At 41.6% G+C, this 23737-nt stretch overlaps 1 protein-coding gene across 7 annotated transcripts in view; it reads left to right on the top strand.

Annotated features, from left to right (window-relative positions):
- Positions 1–23737, top strand: part of LOC115198233 (serine/threonine-protein phosphatase 2B catalytic subunit alpha isoform) — a 130489-nt gene that overhangs the window by 58799 nt on the left and 47953 nt on the right. For all 7 annotated transcript variants that reach the window (XM_029760018.1, XM_029760020.1, XM_029760017.1 and 4 more), the window contains exons 2-5: positions 5086–5286; positions 20820–20944; positions 22434–22545; positions 22894–23039. In XM_029760018.1, coding sequence (XP_029615878.1) covers positions 5086–5286; positions 20820–20944; positions 22434–22545; positions 22894–23039 — 584 coding nt within the window. The remainder of the gene's footprint in view (positions 1–5085; positions 5287–20819; positions 20945–22433; positions 22546–22893; positions 23040–23737) is intronic.

Genomic DNA, 23737 nt, shown 5'->3' with positions numbered 1-23737 from the left:
TAAATTGAAATTTGCCCTAATTAATTGGATTTTGAAAAACTAACGAATCAACTATCGAGGGTGGATTAAGAAAGGACAGGATTGATCGTTAGAAATGGGCAACACATAAAAGACAGACTTCAATGTCAATCATCATAAAGTATGTCAAAAGCAGTTAGGCCAACATTAAATCACAGTTGCCAGTGATTGGGGGGGGTTCATCATTGGGGGGGATCGATACAGTTACATAACGCAATATTATTTTTGGATGATATTATATTGATATTTGACCCCAAGTATTGATGTGTGTGTGTGTGTGTGTGTGTGTGTGTATATATATATATATATATATATATATATATATACACACATTTTTTTGGCTAGGTAGCGTTAGCTAGTTAGTTGGCTCTACCTACGCCAAAACTTCGGTATTTTTCATCCAATAGCTTGGCCTTAATCTTTTTTTAATAGTGAGCCAACATGTTTTCAGCACTTTTATTTCCATGACTGATCAAAACTCATTTTCTCATGCTTTCTTTTGTCTCTCTGCAGCAGACATATGGTGAGCAATATGTATGGACAATCAAATCGCAGTATCGAATCGCAAGGTGGAAAAATCTGCCATTTTGCCCTTGAGCAAGGCAGTTAACCCCCTACCACAACTGCTCCCAGGGCGTCGATTTAACCCAACCCCTCTGATCCAGAGAGGTTGCGTTAAATGCGGAAGACACATTTGGGTTGAATGCATTCAGTTGTGCAACTGACTAGGTATCCCTTTCCCCTTAGTCTCTGCTAACTCTCTTCTATTCACTCATATCCATAACACATTGTTCAATAGCCTGCTAAGCAACTGGACATCAGCAACCTGAGAGCTTCACTTGCAGCCAGGATTATCCAACAATACTGAATGCCCTTTACCTCATCCTACTATAGGCATGGAATTAAATACTAGGAGCACTTGATTTACAGAACCAGTCAAAAGTTTGGACACGCCTACTCATTCAAGGGTTTTTCTTTTTTTATATCCTATTTTCTACATTGTTGAATAATAGTGAAGACATCAAAACTTGTAAATAACACATATGGAATCATGTAGTAACCAAAAAAGTGTTAAACAAATACAAATATATTTTAGTAGCCACACTTTGCCTTGATGACAGCTTTGCACACTCTTGGCATTCTCTCAACCAGCTTCATGAGGTAGTCACCTGGAATGGATTGCAATTAACAGGTGTGCCTTGTTAAAAGTTCATTTGAATTTCTTTACTTCTTAATGCATTTGAGCTAATCAGTTGTGTTGTGACAAGGTAGGTGGGGTATACAGAAGATAGCCCTATTTGGTAAAAGACCAAGTCCATATTATGGCAAAAACAGCTCAAATAAGCAAAGAGAAACGACAGTCCATCATTACTTTAACACATGAAGGTCAGTCAATCTGGAAAATGTGAACTTTGAAAGTTTCTTCAAGTGCAGTCTCAAAAACTATCAAGCGCTATGATGAAACTGGCTCTCATGAGGACCGCCACAGGAATGGAAGATCCAGAGTTACCTCTGCTGCAGAGGATAAATTCATTAGAGTTACCAGCCTCAGAAATTGCAGCCCAAATAAATGCTTCAGAGTTCAAGTAACAGACACATCTCAACATCAACTGTTCAGAGGAGACTATGTGAAACAGGCCTTCATGGTTGAATTTCTGCAAAGAAACCACTACAGCAATAAGAAGAGAATTGCTTGGACCAATGAACACGAGCAATGGACATAAGACCGGTGGAAATCTGTTCTTTAGTCTGATGAGTCCAAATTTGAGATTATTGGTTCCAACTGCCGTGGCTTTGTGAGATGCAGAGTAGGTGAACGGATGATCTCCGCATGTGTGGTTCCCACCGTGAAGCATGGAGGAGGTGGTGTGATGGTGTGGGGGTGCTTTGCTGGTGACACTGTCAGTGATTTATTTAGAATTCAAGGCACACTTAACCAGCATGGCTACCACAGCATTATGCAGCGATACGCCATCCCATCTGGTTTGCGCTTAGTGGGACTTTAATTTGTTTTTCACAGGACAATGACCCAACAGGCTGTGTAAGGGCTATTTGACCAATAAGGAGAGTGATGGAGTGCTGCATCAGATGACCTGGCCTCCACAATCACCCGACCTCAACCCAATTGAGATAGTTTGGGACTGCAGAGTGAAGGAAAGGCAGCCAACAAGTCCTCAGCATATGTGGGAACTCCTTCAAGACTGTTGGAAAAGCATTCCAGGTGAAGCTGATTGAGAGAATGCCAAGAGTGTGCAAAGCTGTCATCAAGGCAAAGGGTGGCTACTTTGAAGAATCTCAAATATATTTTTATTTGCTTAACACATTTTTGCTTACTACATGATTCCATGTGTTTTTTCATAGTTTTAATATCTTCACTATTATTCTACAATGTAGAAAATAGTAAAAAAGAAAGACAAATCATTGAATGAGTAGGTGTGTCCAAACTTTTGACTGGTACTGTAGCTCGGTCAGCATTGCCAGGTATGTAACAAGAGTTTTCTTGTTTGGAACCCTTCCATTGGTCCTTAAGTGCAAACTCTGCTTACATTGTGTGCATATTCACACTTTGGGGGGGGGGGAAAGCATGTTGTTGTAGTCAAATTAATGTAGTGGTATCCTGACATAAGTGTAACTTCAAAGCTGTTTACAAGGAAGCATTGATTTTAAAGCATTGGACTGGTGTAAGTGTTGGCTGGAGGGAGTTTCCACCACGGTGGGAAGTGTTCCAAGTGCACACTTGAGGAGAAGGGTTGAGAACCTGGACGCTGCCCAAGAGATCTGTGCAGTCTTAGGTAGGACACCTGATATATAGATGCCTGTAAGATTAAGACTATCCAACAATCACTGTGTAGTTGCACTGATGAGTACACATATGCATGAACGCGGAGTACACACACACACACACACACACACACCACACACACACACAGACTGTTCCCAGGAAGCAGCATACTGAGTTCCTTCCCACTCTGTAAAGTTATGAGTACATGTGTATAGCAGACATGGTGGTGGGGGGGGGGGGCTGTGTACAACAGTTCAACATGACAGACAGGAGGCTGGGGCCTGTGTACAACAGCTCAACATGACAGATAGGAGGCTGGGGCCTGTGTACAACAGCTCAACATGACAGACAGGAGGCCGGGGCCTGTGTACAACAGCTCAACATGACAGACAGGAGGCTGGGGCCTGTGTACAACAGCTCAACATGACAGACAGGAGGCTGGGGCCTGTGTACAACAGCTCAACATGACAGACAGGAGGCTGGGGCCTGTGTACAACAACTCAACATGACAGACAGGAAGCTGCATGTAGACAGACTGTCACTTTAAGCCCAGGGCTAGAGTTGCACAGCAGGTGCTGAGAAGTGGCCCAGCCGGGGGCCTCTGGTAACCCTATCTGAGGCACTGGCTGGGGTTTGACGCACACCCACACAGGTGAGTGTTGACTGTGCAGGGATGTAGGCTACTGAACTGAAGGTTTGGGGTTTGTCTGACTGGCTTGTCAATTGTTTCAGTCAGTGTACATGATAGCTGTCTGGATTAAAGCTGAATGAGCAGAAGTACTGAAAGAGAAGGCTAATTTTACGAGCCATATTGGGAATCTTGCTCTGCTTTCTTGTATCATATGAATGTCTGTCAAGAGAGACTACTGAAAGAGGAGTCTAGATTGCTTCCCAATTCGTCATTGATTTTAAAGCATTATTTTACCTTTATTTAAGTCAGTTAAGAACAAATTCTTATTTTCAATGACGGCCTGGGTTAACTGCCTTGTTCAGGGGCAGAACGACAGATTTGTACCTTGTCAGCTCAGGGATTCGAACTTGCAACCTTTCGGTTACTAGTCCAACGCTCTAACCACTAGGCTACGCTGCCGCCCCATTAGACTGGTGTAAGTATTGGCTGGAGGGAGTTTCCACCACGACGGGAAGTGTTCAAGTGCACACTTCAGGAGAAGGGTTGAGAACATGGACGCTGCCCAATAGATCTGTGTAGTACACCTGGTATATAGAATTAAGCCCGATTAATGAATGACCTTTTTCTATTCTTTCATTCATTACAGTGTGACAGAGGTGCGCTGGAGGTCTGATTACAGATGATGTCACCGTCGGGAAATCATTGCCCCGTCTGTGGGATCTCCCCCACCCCTACTTGCACAGCACATTAATCTCTCTTTAGACGTGATGCTTCTCTGGGATTTTAATTAACAAGATTTCCTATTTTCCTGATGGTGTGAAAATGCTGAGTTAGTGAATCCACTTCATATTTTGGTGGCTAATTTGCAATTGACTATCAGGGTGGTGTACCTACTTTGTACTGTACAGCTGTTAGGCCATGTCAAAATGTGTTTTCATAGAATTCCTTGTTTCTGCTTTCCTCAAATGAAGGGTATTGTTGTGGGTGACTGTAATTAGTCAATAATTAAGATGCTCCCCATAAGGCTGGGAAAGTGAGCTTTTGATAGGATTATGTGTAGGCGGCAGGCAGCAGCAACACACAGTAACTGCTAGGTAGAGGCTACCAAATGTTAGCGTTTGTCATTTCAAAGTGCATTTTACACTGGCAGTTGGTTTTCAGTTTGATAATTGCTGAAAGCACTCTTAAATTATTTTGAAGGGAGACATTTTACTGTCTTAAGTTATTTTCCTCTTGACATCAAAGTTTGTTTACTATTTGAATAAATCGTAAATAGATTTATTCACACATTTAGTTGTGAGCACCAATATGTTTTGTTGCATGTGATGAGAGGTGTTGCGTTTCCCTTGACACCTGCCCAGAAATGTGACAAACATCTTTCCTCCAAAAGAGATTTCCTTGCACAAAATGTCATGAAAATACACTCATTTCAAAGGCATTTTTGTTCTATTTTCACACAGAATGAATCTAAAACACAGGAGGACCTTATTCAGTGATACAACTGTACCTGTGACTTATTTGACTCGATCCTCTTCGCCCCTTTTGGGATCATAGGGTGTCCACCATTGCACTCGTCCTCACTCTTTTCCGTGCAAGGTCTTTTGTACCTGTGGGTTTGTTGTAACTAACTGTCCTCCTCTTTTTTCTTCTCCAGCTGTCCCCTTCCCGCCAAGTCACCGGCTCACAGCCAAGGAGGTGTTTGACAGTGATGGGAAGCCCAAAGTGGACGTGCTCAAAGGCCACCTGACCAAGGAGGGCCGCGTGGAGGAGAGCGTAGCCCTCAGACTCATCGGAGAGGGAGCGGCCATCTTGAGGGCTGAGAAGAACCTGCTGGACATAGAGGCACCCGTGACAGGTTAGTGAGTAAAGCGCACACATGGATATACAATAGACACATGTGCACGCGCACACACCCCTACTGCCTGCTCACGTGTTATTCTAAAAATATTACATCATTTTCTTCATAACGTACTTTACACAGTTTTCTTACGAATTCCAATTTGTTTGTAGCTAACGTTATCTAGGTGGCTAACATTAGGGTTAAGGTTAGGTTACATGCTAGCTAAGTATTTAAATGTTTAGGGTTAGTGTTAGCTAACATGCTAGCTAAGTAGTTTAAAAAGTAGTAAGTAGTTGCAAAGTTGCTAAAATGCTAAAGTTGTCCATGATGTGATTCAAACATGCAACGTTTGGGTTGCTAGACCTTTGCGTTACATGCACACCCATCCTCCCCGACCAACATCCCTCCTATCATTTCTGTCTTAAGTAACCTCAGTCTGTATCTGTGATTGAAGTGCACTGTATACAATTACTTATTTGTGTGCCTGTGTCACGAATTTCCCATGTACTGCTGCTCATTCCGTGTACCAGTTCCGGAGGTCCAGGTCACCGGCCTCTAAGCGTCACTAAACTGTCTCATTACGCACACCTGATTCCAATTCCCCTGATTAGTAATTGTGTGTGTGTGTATATATATATATATGTGTTAGTTATTGTTCCCATGTCCATTGGTCTGTGAGTACCTGTGCTTTGTTATTTCAGCATTCGTGCTGCGTGTACTGTGCACTTGTTATTACAGGTCTCGTCCCGTGTATTGCTGTGCACTTGTTATTACGGGTCTCGTCCCGTGTATTGCTGTGCATTTGTTATTACGGGTCTCGTCCCGTGTATTGCTGTGCATTTGTTATTACGGGTCTCGTCCCGTGTATTGCTGTGCATTTGTTATTACGGGTCTCGTCCCGTGTATTGCTGTGCATTTGTTATTACGGGTCTCGTCCCGTGTATTGCTGTGCATTTGTTATTACGGGTCTCGTCCCGTGTATTGCTGTGCATTTGTTATTACGGGTCTCGTCCCGTGTATTGTTGTGCATTTGTTATTACGGGTCTCGCCCCATGTATTGTTATTACGGGTAGGGTTACAAAGGGTCGGAAACTTTTTGGTAAATTTCCGGAATTTTTCCAGACATTTTCCATGGGAAGTTAAGCCCTGGAATTTGGGTAATTTAACTTAAATTCATTCAAAAAAGTTAGCTTATAACAGTGAACCTTTTTTGTGGGATACACAAGGCAATTTTGGTTAAACTATCCCCAATTCAATGGTATTCAAACCCTCTGCATGTACAGTGCATTCTTCCATAACATGTGCAGTGCACTCTTCCATCACATATACAGCTGATTCCCAAGATCTTGCACACTAATGAGATGCAATTGAGCCCACGCTACTACACTCTCTAAGCCAAGGACTACATGCTTTCTGGTAGGTTTTAATTACAATACTGTGTGGGGTGAATATATTTTAATGACATACATGATTTTGTGTTAACTAGTAAATAGTAGCCTACAGGAAAGTGTGTTTAAATCATTTCTAACTTGTTAACAATTTCTGCTAGTTAGTTTTTGCTACCATGTGGGTTTTAGCTTGCTTGAGCCTGCTAACTGAGGAATGTTAATTCACCTGTTTCCATACATGTTTCATTTTAAAACATTTATCTTACAAAGGAGTTGTTTAATCTAACTGCTTAACTATTTATCTGTACTTGGAATTGTTATTTTTACAATTTTTTTCTAATCTTTACAGGAAAATGCCTGATGTGAAAAAATCTGATGTGGAGACATTTCACTGCAGCTAATGTAGAAGGAAAAGCTGTGTACATTTGCAAATACTGTACCAAATCATATGTGAAGAATGCAACAAAGATGCAGAATAATTTGGCCAAGTTTATAAAGTTCCCTCAGCGCTCACAACAAAATGATGAATCAGACACCTTATCGATAGCAACAGCTCATGGTCCTCCTGGGATCAGAATTTTTTTGGACTCAATGGAGGAACGTAGTCAGAGAAATTCTGATGAATGTCTTGCTCGAGCTGTGTATGTAACTGGTTCACCTCTGATGCTCACAGGCAACGTGTATTGGAAGAGATTTCTGAATGTTCTTCACCCAGCATACACCCCTCCAACCAATCATGCTTTATCTACTAATTTGCTGGATGTAAGAGAAGAAATCCATACTGCCCTGCCCACTTCACTGTTGCTCCAAGCAGAGGAAACTGCAGTTCTGAAATACATCAAAAAGCTTGAAGACTTCTGCCTGAAGCCCATACACATCGCAGCGTACATGTTGGTCCCCAAGTACGCTGGCAAGAGCATCCTGTCTGGTGCAGAGATCAACAAGGCGTATGGTGTCATCACTACCATGTCTCAGCACCTTGGCTTGGATGAAGGCAAGGTTCTTGGCAGTCTGGTGAAGTACACTTCCAAACAGTCTTGATATGTTCATCAAAAGAGAGAGATCAGGGTCCAGAGTAACGCCGAGGTCCTTCAGTTTTATTTGAGCTGACTGTACAACCATCAAGATTAATTGTCAGATTCAACAGAAGATCTCTTTGTTTATTGGGACCTAGAACAAGTATCTCTGTTTTGTCCGAGTTTAAAAGTAGAAAGTTTGCAGCCATCCACTTCCTTATGGTCTGAAACACAGGCTTCTAGCGAGGGCAATTTTTGGGCTTCACCATATTTAATTGAAATGTACAGCTGTGTGTCATCCGCATAGCAGTGAAAGTTAACATGTTTTCGAATGACATCCCCAAGAGGTAAAATATATAGTGAAAACAATAGTGGTCCTAAAACGGAACCTTGAGGAACACCGAAATTTACAATTGATTTGTCAGAGGACAAACCATTCACAGAGACAAACTGATATCTTTCCGACAGATAAGATCTAAACCAGGCCAGAACTTGTCCGTGTAGACCAATTTGGGTTTCCAATCTCTCCAAAAGAATGTGGTGATCGATGGTATCAAACGCAGCACTAAGGTCTAGGAGCACGAGGACAGATGCAGAGCCTCGGTCTGACGCCATTAAAAGGTCATTTACCACCTTCACAAGTGCAGTCTCAGTGCTATGATGGGCTCTAAAACCAGACTGAAGCATTTCGTATACATTGTTTGTCTTCAGGAAGGCAGTGAGTTGCTGCGCAACAGCTTTTTGAAAAAATGTTGAGAGGAATGGAAGATTCGATATAGGCCGATAGTTTTTTAAAATATTTTCTGGGTCAAGGTTTGGCTTTTTCAAGAGAGGCTTTATTACTGCCACTTTTAGTGAGTTTGGTACACATCCGGTGGATAGAGAGCCATTTATTATGTTCAACATAGGAGGGCCAAGCACAGGAAGCAGCTCTTTCAGTAGTTTAGTTGGAATATGGTCCAGTATGCAGCTTGAAGTTTTAGAGGCCATGATTATTTTCATCATTGTGTCAAGAGATATAGTACTAAAACACTTTAGTGTCTCCCTTGATCCTAGGTCCTGGCAGAGTTGCGCAGATTCAGGACAACAAATACGTGTTTGTTTTGGGCTTCAGCCCCGTGCCTTTCATGGCATGTTGTATTTTTGTGTGGAGTATTAAAACCCCCTATTACGTATTCCTGCGCCTGTCTTCAATCCTTCATACAACGTGACAGCCTGCAATAAGTAATTTGTGTCTGTTTCACAATAATCTGGGTTGTGTGGTCGCTGAGTTTTACAGTACCCAAAGTCATACTGTGATGTTACAGTATCATGGGGAAAATAACTGTGTAGCCTAAATACTGCAATGCAGGTTTGATTGGATGTTATCCCTCCCTCCCTCTCTCTGGGGAGCCCTTACCCAACCTTCTACCTTTTCCCACATCCCCTGAGTACGTCAGATACCGCCGGGCTTTCAGGGACGTGCGTGGGCTCTGCTGCCGAACACCAGAACACTATAACAAGAACAGGGCAAAGAGTCAATTAAACTCGTTCAGTCTGACCAACCAAGGCGTCACTATGTGTTCAAATGCCCTTCTGGTACATACAGACTTGAAAAGGTCAATTACTCTGACACACACACGATCAACGTTTTGGCCCTCGAGGAAGATTAATAGAGGGTATATTTCATAAAGCATATTGTGTGAGCCATTGAAATGTATTGAACTTCAATATGATTCCTAAACATTTGTTAGTGGATTTTTATCTCCTAAGGTTTAGTGTAAGTTTGTCGTTTTTGTTGAATCATTTGTCATTTTTATATGACCTGTCCTTTTTGGGTGATTTCTGACACTTTGATAAGAAATGGTCAGGAGATGTGCTGGTCCATATGTATAGATGTAAACCTATTGTTCTCTTTCACTCCCTTAAGTCAAGTGTCTCAGTAATACCCCAATTAGACTTCTTAATGAGCTTCTTTGATATTGGTTTAATAAGAGGCAGAGGGCCAGTCCTAGGAACTAATGGCAATGGAGCACTTCCAGGAAGAGTCCAAAGATAAATGGCCTTCATCCATCTCATTTATATGTTTTGTTTTAGACTCTATTGTGCTAACATCGTACAACCATCTGGAAGTCTCGCGAGCTTACATTCAGCAGTACCGTAATTTCCGGACTATTGAGCGCACCTGAATATAAGCCGCACCCACTGAATTAAAAAAAATATATCTTATTTTGAACATAAATAAGCCGCACATGTCTATAAGCCGCAGGTGCCTACTGGTACATTGAAACAAATTAACTTTACCGGCTTTAACGAAACACGGCTTGTAACAAAAAATAAAAAATTAGCAGTACGGTACTTACGGTACTAGCCTACCAAGAAAGTCATTGCTCCAGACCAAGCTCCCGTGCAGCAGCTCTATTTCCTTTTCCAACAGCCAGATCAATCGCCTTCAACTTGAAAGCTGCATCATATGCATTTCTCCGTGTCTTTGCCATGATGAGGGTGACAAAATGACTACCGTAATCAGAATGATGGGAAGTTTGAGCGCGCTCGATTTAATCTAAACAGTAAACAAAAAAGTTGTTTGACCTTAACCCGTACGGCAATTTCATTGGTCAAATGAAAGCTTCATGCCACCAAAAAACTGAGCACGTCACAGAATGTGTTTTTTTTATTTTTTATTTTTATTTTTTGAAAGCGGGAAAAATCCATATATTAGCCGCGTCATTGTTTAAGCCGCGAGGTTCAAAGCCTGGGACAAAAGTAGCGGCTTATAGTCCGGAAATTACGGTAATCAGTCTGGTACTTACAAGGCTACTATTGTGCAGCCTTCAAGGAAACACATCATCAGATATTCTCTGTCTCTCTAGTACCCGCACCAGAAATCATTATTCTACCGTTTGGCCCTGGCTAATGTAAATGTGACTGGCTGGGTTTGAATCCGGGTCTCTGGTGCACAGGAAAGATGTGTTAGCCCTTTAAGCTAAAGCCAAGGCATTAGCTTGGGTACGGCTGACGGGCTGGTAGACGCAGCTACTTACATGATGCTCAAAACCATGATCTTACATTGCCATCCCAGCAAACCGGTACATAAGCTAGGGTTTTTATATAACATTAGGATAATAACATTCCAAAAACATTCAGTAAAATATTGTGCACAACGTCGCGAATATTGAATATTGATACTCAAAATTCCATGAATGGCATTGTTGGCAGAATAGATGGATGCAGTTCAATGCATGATTCATATAACTTACCAATTTTTTATTTTACCTTTATTTAACTAGGCAAGTCAGTTAAGAACAAATTCTTATTTTCAATGATACCCTAGGAACAGTGGGTTAACAGCCGTTAACAGATTTTTACCTTGTCAGCTCGGGGATTCGATCTTGCAACCTTTCGGTTACTAGTCCAACGCTCTAACCACTAGGCTACCTGCCGCCAGGTCATCATTTTGGACTAACAATACATTTCTTGGTAGTCCAAAAATATTGCTGTCAGGTTGTAAATCTCAGCTGGCCTTGTACATTGTTTGCTGCCACAACCCATTCAGAATGCAGTTACAGTTTCAAAACGGACAACTATAACTAAGGCTCGGAATGTCAATACAATCAAACTAGCAAGGGTAATGATCACAAGTCAGTCATAACGTGGCTAATAGGCTAGTGCACATGTGTCAAACACAAGGCCCATGGGCCGAATAGGACACAAAAGTGAGTATAAATGAGTCAACATTTGAGTCAGCTACTTTAACGAAGTACAGCCAGATGCGCTCACATTGTTGAATTCAACTTCAATTGCGCTGCTTTCGTGTGTCCCGGTAACAGCGGAGAGAAAGCGTACAGACACATGCCACAGTCTGAGCTAGACTACTAAAATGTTGCAGTCGGTTTTTAAAGCTTGACCATTTATAACCAAAAAACAAAACCTGCAACAAACACCATGTAAAACAGAAACGTCTAGGCCTATTACCGCAACATTTGAGCAGTAGCATAATATATTTTGAGTGCACCTTACAGCAATGTTGCATTCAACCGCACCGGTGATCCATACAGTGCAAAAGATATATATTCACTACCGGTCAAAGGTTTTAGAACACCTACTCATTCAAGGGTTTTTCTTTATTTTTACTATTTTCTACATTGAAGAATAATAGTGAAGACATCAAAACTGATAACATATGGAATCATGTAGTAAGCAAAAAAGTGTTAAACAAATCAAAATACATTTTATTTAAGATTCTTCAAATAGCTACCCCGTTGCCTTTGACAGCTTTGCACACTCTTGGCATTCTCTCAACCAGCTTCACCTGGAATGCTTTTCCAACAGTCTTGAGAGTTCCCACATATGCTGAGCACTTGTTGGCTGCTTTTCCATCACTCTGCGGTCTGACTCATCCCAAACCATCTCAATTTGGTTGAGGTCGGGGGATTGTGGAGGCCAGGTCACCTGATGCAGCACTCATCACTCTCCTTGGTAAAATAGCCCTTACACAGCCTGTGTTGGGTCATTGTCCTGTTGAAAAACAGTGATAGTCCCACTAAGCCCAAACCAGATGTGACTGCATATCACTGCAGAATGCTGTGGTAGCCATGCTGGTTAAGTGTGCCTTGAATTCTAAATAAATCACAGACAGTGTCACAAGCAAAGCACCATCACACCTCCTCCTCTATGCTTCACGGTGGGAACTACACATGCGGAGATCATCCATTCACCCACACCATCACACCTCCTCCTCCATGCTTCACGGTGGGAACTACACATGCGGAGATCATCCATTCACCCACACCGCGTCTCACAAAGACATGGCGGTTGGAACCTAAAATCTCAAATTTGAAATCCAGACCAAAAGGACAAATTTCTACCGGTCTAATGTCCATTGCTCGTGTTTCTTGGCCCAAGCAAGTGTCTTCTTATTATTGGTGTCCTTTAGGAGTGGTTTCTTTGCAGAAATTCGACCATGAAAGCCTTATTCACACAGTTTCCTCTGAGCAGTTGATGTTGAGATATATCTGTTACTTGAACTCTGAAGCATTTATTTGGGCTGCAATTTCTGAGGTTGGTACCTCTAATGAACTTATCCTCTGCAGCAGAGGTAACTCTGGGTCTTCCATTCCTGTGGTGTTCCTCATGAGAGACAGTTTCATCATAGAGCTCAATGTTTTTTGCGACTGCACTTGAAGAAACGTTCAGTTCTTGAAATGTTCCGTATTGACTGACCTTCATGTCTTAAAATAATGATGGTCCCCCAGTACGGAGACATTTTTTTATGAAATGTATGCATTCACTACTGTAAGTCGCTCTGGATAAGAGTGTCTGCTAAATGACTAAAATGTAATGTAAATGTAATGATGGACAGTCATTTCTCTTTGCTTATTTGAGCTGTTCTTGCCATAATATGGACTTGCTCTTTTACCAAATAGGGCTATCTTCTGTATACTCCTCTTCCTTGTCACAACACAACTGTTTGGCTCAAACGCATTAAGAAGGAAAGAAATTCCACAAATTCACTTTTAACAAGGCACACCTGTTAATTGCAATACATTCCAGGTGACTACCTCATGAAGCTGGTTGAGAGAATGCCTAGAGTGTGCAAAGCTGTCATCAAGGCAAAGGGTGGCAACTTTAAAGAATCTCAAATATAAAATATATTTTGATTTGTTTAACACTTTTTTTGGTTACTACATGATTTCATAGTTTTGATGTCTTCACAATTATTCTACAATGTAGAATAATAAAAATAAATAAATAAATAACCTTGAATGAGTAAGGGTTGCAGCATATTATGCACCTCTGCAAGCATAGCAGTAAAAGTTGGACAAATATTCTATTGTTTAATACGTTAAAATGATATATACAGCATCCTATGTACGTATGTGGACATTATAAAGGGCTGTATTTTCTTAATAAAAAAAAGGCCAGTTTGGGTAGCAGTTGTAAAAAAAAATGTCTGGCCCGAGAATTCATTGTGTTTTTTTAAGATGGTCCGTGTGCTGTTTGAGATTGACAGCCCTGGGCTAGTGTATCTACACTGAACAAAAATATAATGTAAAGTGTTGGTCCCATGTTTCATGAGCTGAAATAAAAGATCCCAGAAATGTTCCATGCGAACTAACTTATTTCTCACAAATTTTGTGCACACATTTGTTTACATCCCTATTAGTGAACATTTGCCAAGATAATCCATCCACCTGACAGTTGTGGCATTTAAAGAAGCTGATTAAACAGCATGATCATTACACAGGTGCACCTTGTGCTGGGGACAATAAAAGGCCACTCTAAAATTTGCACATCAAATTTTGTCACATAACACAATGCCACAGATGTCAAGTTTTGAGGGAGCATGCAATTGGCATGCTGACTGCAGCAATATCCACCAGAGCAGTTGCCAGATAACTGAATGTTAATTTCTCTAGCATAAGCTGCCTCCAACGTTGTTTTAGAGAATTTGGCTGTATGTCAAACCTGCCACACAAACACAGCCGTATGGCGTTATTTGGGCGAGCGGTTTGCTTATGTCAACGCTGTGAACAGAGTGCCCCATGGTGGCGGTGTGGTTATGGCATGGGCAGGCATAAACTCCGGACAACGATCACAATTGCATTTTATCGATGGCAATTTGAGATACCGTGGCGAGATCCGGCCCACCGTCGTGCTGTTCATCCGTCGCAATCACCTCATGTTTCAGAATGATAATGTCGCAAGGATCTGTACACAATTCCTGGAAGCTGAAAATGTCCCCAGTTCTTCCATGGCCTGCATACTCACCAGACATGTCACTCATTGAGCATGTTTGGGATGGTTGAATTGACGTGTACAACAGCGTGTTGCAGTTCCCGGTAATATCCAGAAACTTCGCACAGCCTTTGAAGAGGAGTGGGACAATATTCCACAGGCCACAATCAACAGCCTGATCAACTCTATGTGAAGGAGATGAGTCGCACTGCAGGAAACGAATGGTGTTCACACCAGATTTTTTAAGGTATCTGTGACCAAGAGATGCATATCTGTATTCCCAGACATGTGAAATCCATAGATTAGGGCCTAATTAATTTTTCAATTGACTGATTTCCTTATATAAACTGTAACTCAGTAAAATCTTTAAAAATGTTGCGTTTACATTTTTGTTCAGTATATTTATGTAGCCGTCTATTTATTTAGCAAACTAAAAACAAGGAGCCTAGCTAGCTAGGAGGATAGCTAGGAGCCTACCGTTAGCTAGCTAGGAGGATGTCATTGGAGGGGTGGGTGAGTGACCAACTTTTCCCCCCTCATCGTTTTTCGTTGGCTACAGCTAGAGATGCTGCAGGTTTCATTTGGTGAACTAGCAAGAAATGTGAATCGCTTTGCTAGCTAGCAACGCTGAACTTGAACGAGTGTTATCCACAGTTAGCATATCTCTTAGTTGTCAATCAAATGTGTTGGGCGTGCAGGCAAGTTCCCATTCAATTGTCAAAACGTGGGTTGGGACAAACATGCATCGGCAGGCAAGCTGCAGGAGGACGTGCAGGCTACTATTCCCCATTGTTTATCAGTGAAATTTTGACTGCCAACTAGTTGAACAAGTTTGAGAGGGTTTATCCGATGTTCCCTCGTTAGATTTGAGCTCATCCCGCTCTGGCTAGCATTAGTTGTTGATGATATGCATTGGCAACTGAGGGGAAGAGAGCCTACCTTTTCATGGTTGTTTGATCAATAGGATTGTGAAGTTCCCAAATGTAAGAGGACTCCCGTGGTATTTGCAGAAATGCATTAAGGTGTATTTTTTTGGCGAATGCGTTCTCATGCTCTAAAGTCGCACTGCTGCCTGTAAACACACAGTCCAGTTAAAAGCGAATGATGGCAGGCCCGTGTGTGGCTTATGTGCGTATAGGCCAACTGTAGCTCTGATTGGCTATGGCGTACCGGTCTGCGCAGACTCCAGTGCTGGACAGGACATACGTTTTTATTTGGTTTTATTTACTGCAGTGTCTATTAATTGACCTAACGCACTGAAGCTTTCCAGCTGTTGCTATAGAATTTTCACAAATGCCTTACTATATGTCATCCACATTCTATGGTGTCATATTTTGTCAGTTCCACTTTAAATCACAGTGGTAGCAGATCAGTTGAGAACGTCACTTTTGTCATAGCACACAAGTTGGTGTCATCATGCCATTGTGGTTGTTCCTTTTAATTCTGTCATTCTATGATTGTGTTTTTTTGATTGTGCTCATAGAATAGGCTTGATAGCTCCATAATGCTGTATGTGTGGCCCCTATCTCATTCTCTGCAGATAGTATGCAATCCATATCTCTCATTCGATAGTAAAGAAAAAAAGCCTGGAGCTGCAATTCATCATTGTTATCTTCCAGAGAAATCAGTTGTATGTGATTGGTTGTGAAGTAGAATGGCGAGTCAGAGAAAAGGCTTGGTGGCGTGTTGGTTGTGAATCAGCCTGTAGAGCCAGGGGGTAGGAGTTAAGATGAGACACTTCTACACCCACCCCTCTCCTACTCAACAGTCCTGTTCTCCGGCAATGATACACACACACTGAGTGCCTCACAAGGCCAGATTTTCTGTTGAAAAGAAGCCATTGTTTCTCTCACTCACTCATTCATTCTGCACCTCATTCTCCCATCTCTTCTGTCTATGTGATGTGTCTTGGGCGACCAACACACACTTCCTGGCTGTGTCCATCAGGCCCAAAATGCTCCCGACACAGCTCACCGCTGTACCATTCAGCACAACCTGTAGCTACGTTCTGCTTTTCCAGAAACACACTGCACTAATGACTTAGCTTTACAACCAACGAGAGAAAAGAGGCTTCATCTCCCAGACCTTCACATCCCGGTCTGTCACATACAACATATGAATATGGAACGGATTTGCAAGCTGCACTCCAATATGCACTACTATTTCACTCCGGGCTTGAACTCGGCAGATCTCACCAACTCAATGAGCTTGCCTCTGGAGTGGCCTGTGTAGGTTATCGGGCAGAGCTGGCTTGTGTAAGTCAGCCACCCACACACATACTAGCTGCTGCCGCCTGACTGGCGATATGGTTTTGATCAGTCTCGCACAGTAGCGCGGGGCGATAGATTTTGTTCTCACCATCCATCTCACTTGAGATAATGTACTCCCACCTGCTCATCTTATGTGGGCCTTGTCGTGACTGGTGATTGCCTGTGTCCGTGCATGCGTCTGGATGTGCTTGCCTGCATGTGTGTGCTGTGTTATAACAAAGGCCAGAGGAAAGCCATTGTATCTGATATGAATACGGCCTTACTGCCTACTATCCAGTGTGTCCAGTGTGCACCGCTGATTAGAACTCACCGCGGCCTGGCTTGGCTGGCCATGCATCATATCGTCTTCTTGACCCCCAGGTCACTCTATTCCAGTGTGACCCCACGGCCACTTCTGTCACCATGGCGTTATCACAGAGAAACATATAGGTGGGTTTTGTCCAGATCCAGCCACACACAGAGCGAGAGCGAGCGCGAGCACATCCCTAGGGCTGGAGCGTTTAGTGGAACCGTTTGTTGCTTCGTCATGTTCCTTGTGTTCTTGGATTGTTTGTTATTCTCATGTTATGTCTTGTAACAGTGTGATGTTGAATAAGACATTTGAATAGACTGTATCCCAGCTTTTTTGACCGAACAATATTTGGGCTGCAACTAGGTCTCAGTCTCACGTCAGAATTAGACGTTTGTCCATGTTTCTCAAACATCAAATTTGGATGTTCTTCCAAACGGCAAATTTCGAAGTGTTTAAGGTTGAGTTTAGGCATTAAGTACGAAATTTTAACAAATACAAATGTTCTATCGCTGGATTCGAACATGCAACCCTTGCCGACGCTTACGCCCATCCACAGCACCCTAGCAAAATCGAAACCTACTTGAAGGTAACAGCGCTCACTCTTGCCCCTTGTGGCCAGTTTCCATGTCATTCCACGACGTTGAATACTGACTTGTATCGCTGGGGACCTGGCTGGTTTTGTTCTGGTGTACATTCATTCTTCATTGACCCGAAACTAACCAGTAATTCACCAGACAAGGTTTTGATTCTTTAGTATGTGCTATCGCAAGTCCATCATATAGACTTTGCTTGCATTGATTTACAGTTATAATATTGCTTACAATAGAGCTGTAGGTTACAAAATGCAATATAATGGTGATCGTGGTCTCTACCGTGCTGGCTGAAAACCCCCCAGAGACCAATAAGCTATGAATGAGAGGGATTTTTACTTTCTATAATTCCTTACAAATATCCACATTTTTTTTGTAGTAAGCGAGAATGAACATCCACTTTGCACAATGAGCTGCTTCTCAGACAGCATGAATAGACTATTTGAATGGAATATCATTTGTAACCTACGGTAACACTTTGTAACCTACGTAACACTTTGGATAGTCCATCTGTAGATGATCTACAGACTATCAGTAACATTTCAACTAACTATCTGCTAACCCTAGCTTTAACCCTAACCTTAATCCTTATCCTAAACTGAATTATAGCCATAACCCTTATTCTAACCCTAAATGTAACTTTAGCAAGCAGTTGCTTATCAACAGATAGTTTGTTGATTGTATGACCATCTGTAGATCTGCAGGTGGACTATCCAGACTATCCAAATATAGTGTGACCCAACCAACAGTTGATTTTGGGAGGGGAAGGGAGCACATTAGAAATGAGAACCCTTTGAGTCTAAACCTAAGTCTAAATCCAGAAATGAAACCATTTGAAAAGAGTGGGATTCTTCAAAGACAAAATTACAAAATGAGAGTTTAGAATGCATATGCGAAGAACAGATTCTCTCTTCTCTTCCTCGTGTCTCGAGGGGCTTGTAACTCGAGCTAATTACTTTCCACTGCAGTCATCCAACATATGATAATTGGAACTGTCTTCAAGATATTGCTACGAGTTTACTCTCTGTCATTAGATACAGGCTTAAAGACACATGTAAACAAATAAGTGGATAGCGTTTGCAAAGGATGGTGTTGATATTCATTGCCAGGGACCAAATTAGTAGGCCTATCAGTGCTTTAGCAACTGTGTTTGAGCCAGAGTAGTTGGCTGACGTTATCTTTTGCTACTGAGTATCAGTGTATCAATTGTTAACATGAATGTTAATGTTGTTGAACATTTCCTCACTGAAATGTAAGGTTAGAAAAATGGAGAGGGAATTATCTACCAATATTTGTGAATAGCACACACACTCAGAATAAAAAACAAACATGTTTTGATCAAATCAATCAGGGAATTCTTTGTATAATAATATAGACTCTGATTGGCTGGTCATGAAGGTTCTGACTTGCAGCTGGATGTGACATTCAACACGGGTCACTGCATTGCAAAGAAATGACTAGGACTAGGTAGGACTGGTCTGGGTTCTTTAATCGCAGTACCAGCGATTACAGTGTGTGGCCAGCGGGTGACAAATGTCTGAAGGCTCTGTGGCCTGTGGCTCCTTGGCTCTCTGGGGAGCAGTGGTGAACGGGGTCAGAGGGGCAATGGGAAAACCGATCCTATTTCACTGAGTGGCAAATGGTAATCCCTGATTTCATGGAGAGATTGAGTCAGCCCAGTCACAATGTGGGTCATGTTAGGTTGTTGACTGTAGTGATTAATGGATAGGTGGGGTGGGGATGTGACTAACGTCAAAGGAAAGAAATGTGCCAAAGTCCCTCTGTTATGAAGGAGGGGAGGGAGTGGAGTGTACAGAACATTTTCGATAATGCACATTGCCATACAATTGCGGACAACAACAACACTGTAGTGTTGAGAACTATACAGGCATTGGGATACATTTTGTTCCTCCATAATAACATAATAATAGCAGAATTTTGTTCCTTAGCAATAATAGGCTGTACAAATGACGTTCCTTTCATAGATTTCAGTGAGTGGTGTTCTATGAGCAGAAAGCACAGGGAAGTGACGCATGTCATTGTGAGACATTCTATTCTACTAAAGATGCCACTCAGAGTCTGAGAATGTTTTTGACAGGATCTATGGCTGAAGGACAGCTTTATTGATACATTTTTCATGTTATCTCATGATACCACCTCGCTAATAATGGGATATCAATGTACATCAATGGGATATCAATGCACATCAGTGTTTCCATAGATGCTTGTAAGAATAAAATGGCAAATTCAAAATTGGGTTATTGAAGACTGACTCTCATACTAATCATACAATAAGAATTTTACTGTGACGTAAAATGTTAGGCCACTCTAAAATCCACTGTAACAGAAATAGTATGGACCTTATTTGTCCCCATGTTTGTTGATAGCCAGTCTTGCTGCATCTCCCTTTACATTACAGTGGTCCTTCTTGGTTTGAGTAGGGTTCAACATTTTGGGAAGGTGTTGCCTTTGTCTAGAAAAAAAGACCCATTCTTGAAACAACATATTTGGTCTGACAAAGTCATATCTCTCATGCTAATAGATGATGTAAAAAGTAGAATATAATAGTTGGTTTGGTCATGTTGATTTGTGGTGCAGGCTAGTTATTGGTCAGAGGGTCTCTCGAGTGGGATTCTGCCCTCGGCCTGCTTACATTGTTTATGCAAAGCAAAACTCACAGTGTAATACAACACATAGTGTCTCAGTTCACATGTTTTATGCATGATGCATGTATTGTGAAGGGATGCAGGCGAGACAACACATTTTTGTACCAGTTGGCCCAAGTTCAATTGGCTGGCGACATACAGTACAGAAACACAAGACACTTCGCACTTGCAAATCCTCTCCAGGCTAATTGAATGAAACATGCTTTCAGTTTAAACCTTTCTGTTTGTTATGTGAGTGTAGCAGTTGCATTGTGTATTGGAACTGGGTATATATTAACACATAATTGCCCCCGTAAATAAAAGCTATTGTGCCACTTGGCTTCGGAGGATGGTTTATGATCATGATAAATGTCATGATGGTATTTATGTATTAGGAGGAACAATTGTCACAATGCCCTCTTTTTGTCCTGGGTCTATGTACATGAATTATGATACCACAAACAAAAGTGTAATAAGAAATGGATATTAAAATTAATATTCATATTTTTTTACCACACAGAAAGGCTGCACATTTAAAGAAGACAAAGAAAATGTTTAGAATGTGAAAGTTGAGTTGTATGACGTCTTTGTTTGTTTCTGACTATTTCCTCCTCTGTGTGTTTCCTGTAGTTTGTGGAGACATCCATGGCCAGTTCTTTGACCTGATGAAGCTGTTTGAAGTAGGAGGGTCACCGGCTAGCACGCGCTACCTTTTCTTGGGCGACTACGTCGACAGAGGATATTTCAGTATTGAAGTAAGTGTTTCACCTGTTCTAAGAATATTAAAGGAAAATACCACTCAAAAACTATCTTTTGGTATTTGTTTCATTAGTCCATTGTTGAAACAGTCCCAAAATGTTTTGCATGTCAACAATCAAGTTTAAGATATACAGTGCATTCGGAAAGTATTCAGACCCCTTCCCTTTTTCCACATTTTGTTACGTTACAGCCTTATTCTAAAATTAATTAAATTAAAACAAATCCCCATCAATCTACATACAATACCGCATACTGACAAAGCGAAAACTGTTGTTGTTTTTTGCAAATGTATATCAATATTTTTTTTAATTTATTTACATAAGTATTCAGACCCTTCGCTATGAGAGTCAAAATTGAGCTCAGGTGGATCCTGTTTTCATTGATCATCCTTGAGATGTTCCAACTTGATTAGAGTCCACCTGTGGTAAATTCAATTGATTGGACATGATTTGGAAAGGCACACACGTTATTATATAAGGTCCCACAGTTGACAGTGCATCTCAGAGCAAAAAACAAGCCATGAGGTCAAAGGAATTGTACAAAGAGCTCTGAGACAGGATTGTGTCAAGGACAGATCTGGGGAAGGGTACCAAAAAATGTATGCAGCATTGAAGGTCCCCAAGAAAACAGTGGCCTCTATCATTCTTAAATGGAAGAAACTTGGAACCACCAAGACTCTTCCTAGAGCGGGCCATCTGGCCAAACTGAGCAATCAGAGGAGAAGGGCCTTAGTCAGGGAGGTGACCAAGAACCGGACAGAGCTCCAGAGTTCCTCTGTGGAGGAACTCTTCCAGACAGACAACCATCTCTGCAGCACTCCACCAATCAGGCATTTATGGTAGAGTGGCCAGACGAAAGCCACTCCTCAGTAAAAGGCACATGTCAGCCCGCTTGGGGTTTGCCAGAAGGCCCCTAAAGACTCTCAGACCATGAGAATCAAGATTCTCTGGTCTGATGAAACCAAGATTGAACTCTTTGGCCTAAATGCCAAGCTTCACGTCTTGAGCAAACCTGGCACCGACAGCATCATGCTGTATGGATGTTTTTCAGAGGCAGGGACTGGGAGATTAGTCAGGATCGAGGGAAAGATGAACGGAGCAAAGTACAGAGAGATACCCATCCAACCTGACAGAGCCCAAATTTGCACAAAAAAAATTGAAACCTGTTTTTGCTTCGTCATTCTGGGGTATTGTGTGTAGGTTGATGAGGGAAAAAACTATGTAATCGGTTTTAAATAAGGCTGTAATGTAACAAAATGTGAAAAAAAGTCAAGGGGTCTGAATACTTTCCAAATGCACTGTAGAACTTTCAAAATACAGAAAGTGTCACAGTATGATGCGTTTTGCATAATCCTTTAAGTTAAAGAAGGAAGTGGTTGATGCTTTTGCTTTCGTACATCTGAGACTCCTATTAGTCATTGTGTATTGTATATGTTCTCTGAAAATATGCTAATTCATTTCCTATGTCTTTGTTATTGTCTTCCAGTGTGTGCTGTACTTGTGGGCCTTAAAGATCCTATACCCCAAAACACTATTTTTGCTCCGTGGGAACCACGAATGTAGACATTTAACAGAGTATTTCACATTTAAGCAGGAATGTAAGTGTGGTTTTGAGTTTTTCTTTCTGAAGCATTTTACATTGAACATGACGCTTGACTTTCAAATGTTCACGCGGAAAAGGGCTTCTTGGCATAGTATGAAATCAGATTCTTGCTCTCTCCTTGATATGTATTTACATATGTCAGGGCTATTGCTGTTGGATTCAGGCTTAGAGTATAACCAAAATACCAAGGGCAGAGTTAGAGTTTTTTATGTATTTTGGATGTTTTCTGACACTTTGTTTTAACTTTCCGACCCAGGCCCAGCACACTGCCCTAGTGTGTAAGAGCTAGGGGTGTTTGGCCTGGCAACACTCTTCAGTCCTCGCCCTATTTCCACCCTGACAGGTAGAATTAAGTATTCGGAGCGGGTGTACGATGAGTGTATGGACGCCTTCGACTGCCTTCCCCTGGCCGCCCTTATGAACCAGCAGTTCCTGTGTGTACACGGAGGACTTTCCCCAGAAATCTCAAACCTCGACGACATCAGGAAAGTACGTGATTTCCCAAACTACATTCCTTGCATGACAAAGCCCAATGCAATATGCTTTTAATTTGTGCCGACTTTGGTACATTTTACACAGATTACTACATTCGGAATGATCTCCTCTTTTTACCTTAAAATCATGAATACTTGGGATAGTGAATTGTTTCTATAGTGTATGAATATATCACATGTATAGTGGCAAGAAAAAGTATGTGAACCCTTTGGAATTAACTCGATTTCTGCATAAATTGGTCATAAAATTATGTCTAAGTCACAACAATAGACAAACACAGTCTGCTTAAACTAATAACACATTTTCATGTCTTTATTGAACACACCGTGTAAACATTCACTATGCAGGGTGGAAAAAGTGTGTGAACCCTTGGATTTAATAACTTGTTGACCCTCCTTTGACAGCAATAAACTCAACCAAACGTTTTCTGTAGTTGCGAATCAGACCTGCACAACGGTCAGGAGGAATTTTGGAACATTCCTCTTTACAAAACTGTTTCAGTTCAGCAATATTCTTAGAATGTCTGATGTGAACCGCTCTCCAGGTCATGCCACAGCATTTTAAATCGGTTCGAGGTCAGGACTCTGACTGGACCACTCCAGAAGGCATATTTTCTTCTATTGAAGCCATTCTGTTGTTGATTTACTTCTGTGTTTTGGGTTGTTGTCCTGTTGCATCACCCAACTTCTGTT

Source organism: Salmo trutta, chromosome 8 (genome assembly GCF_901001165.1).
Source record: "Salmo trutta chromosome 8, fSalTru1.1, whole genome shotgun sequence".
NCBI classification, from domain to species: Eukaryota; Metazoa; Chordata; class Actinopteri; order Salmoniformes; family Salmonidae; genus Salmo; species Salmo trutta.
The sequence above is the reverse complement of the archived record's forward strand: the minus strand, read 5'-3'. Positions and strand labels throughout refer to the sequence as shown.